Here is a 1,403-nt window from a genome sequence, read left to right as displayed (position 1 = left end):
TTGCAGCCAAGTAACACAACACAACCCCTCTTTGCTTCAGTGCAAAGCTTCATCAGCAGACTCAGCCAGGCTGGCCGACTGCACCGAGAAGCACCACGGAGGGCACACTTTACCGGCTTTGCCCCAAGGACGGCTGTCTTCAGCGTGTGAGAAGCCACAAGCCCTTGAAGACTGTCCTCACCAGCTATCTCCAAAGACTCTGTTTAGCTGATTTTTGTTTCCATAATGAAATTAAATAAATAGAAGAAACAAAAGGATAAATATAAATCCCCTCTGGAAGCTAGGTGTTCCCTGCTCCCCTTCTGCCCCCTTGATTCAACCCAGCTCCAAGTATCTAAATACTTGAGCCACCTAAATTAGATTTCTGGTCACCACAGGCTCTGTTAACAGTCAGTGAGGAGAGAGGGGGAAAGGCAGAGAGAAATACTACCAGGCAGTTTTTTAAGGCCTCATCAGGCTCAAACACCGTCTGAAGAGGCCTGCCATCCTCTGCTGACTGCCAAGCAAACCCGGAGTGATGAAGAAGAACCTAGAGCTACATGGGGAGAATCCAGATCCCAGAAATAACTTCACACATGGAGATGAAGTTCCCAGCTGGATCAGACCCGAATACACACCTGGGCCCCTGCAGCCAGAAGAAGCTTGACACACTGCGTTTGCCCTCGCAGGCTCGCCTCGTGCAAGGGGGTGATAGAGTCGTAGGTGACCGCGTTGACGCAGGCTCCGCTCTCTATCAGCTGCTGCAACTGCAGGATTTCTCCCCGCCTGGCTGCTTCATGAACGGGTGTTCGATCGGCCCAGAAGCCTAGAGAGGAAAGAATAAATAACTAAGTAAATAAAGAACAGCCCCGTGTGTTTCCATGAAACCTTCAGCAAGATAAATGCACCCTCTCCATAAATATAAGTGCCTTGGTACCCTGCAAAAAGCTGGGTTTATAGGTGCTGTTTGCATAAAGGTCAATACTAAAAGCCAGTGGGAATCCAGATCTTGCAGCTACAGTTCCTGCCCTTTGGATCCATCTCCGTAAGAGCCCCACTGCAAGGCAAGCACTGAGGGAGCAGGAGAAAAAGGGTGATTTGCTTTATTTTTAAAAAAAAATAAGCACCTTGTCAAGTATTTCAGTTGGTCTCACCATCCCTTTCTCCACCCCTAAACGCAGCATTTTATTTACCTGCATAGAGCAGTAAATACCACACTGGTCAGTGGCTATGGAACATGGAGCAGACCTGAAGAATAACACAATGCTCAGGTGTATGGTGGACCGAAACCACCCCCTGAAAGGGAATCACAAATACCAGCACTTTCACAGTACGTGCAGGCTTTTTTATTTGCTTGTTAGATCCTCACTCCCTCTGCCAATATCCCTGGGCAGGATGTTTTTCCTTCGCTAGAACTTCTCATG

The 1,403-nt window shown here is 48.3% G+C and overlaps 1 protein-coding gene across 1 annotated transcript in view; it reads right to left on the bottom strand.

Annotated features, from left to right (window-relative positions):
* ASB13 (ankyrin repeat and SOCS box containing 13) overlaps positions 1-805 on the bottom strand; it is a gene marked incomplete at its 5' end in the record, with an annotated part of 6,348 nt that extends 5,543 nt beyond the window's left edge. Inside the window, one exon of the mRNA XM_010149396.1 lies at positions 618-805. Coding sequence (XP_010147698.1) covers positions 618-805 — 188 coding nt within the window. The remainder of the gene's footprint in view (positions 1-617) is intronic.
* Between the last annotated feature and the right edge of the window lie 598 nt (positions 806-1,403).

The sequence above is a fragment of the Eurypyga helias genome, unplaced genomic scaffold, assembly GCF_000690775.1.
Source record: "Eurypyga helias isolate BGI_N326 unplaced genomic scaffold, ASM69077v1 scaffold20633, whole genome shotgun sequence".
NCBI classification, from domain to species: Eukaryota; Metazoa; Chordata; class Aves; order Eurypygiformes; family Eurypygidae; genus Eurypyga; species Eurypyga helias.
This window is presented reverse-complemented; position numbering and strand designations above follow the sequence as displayed.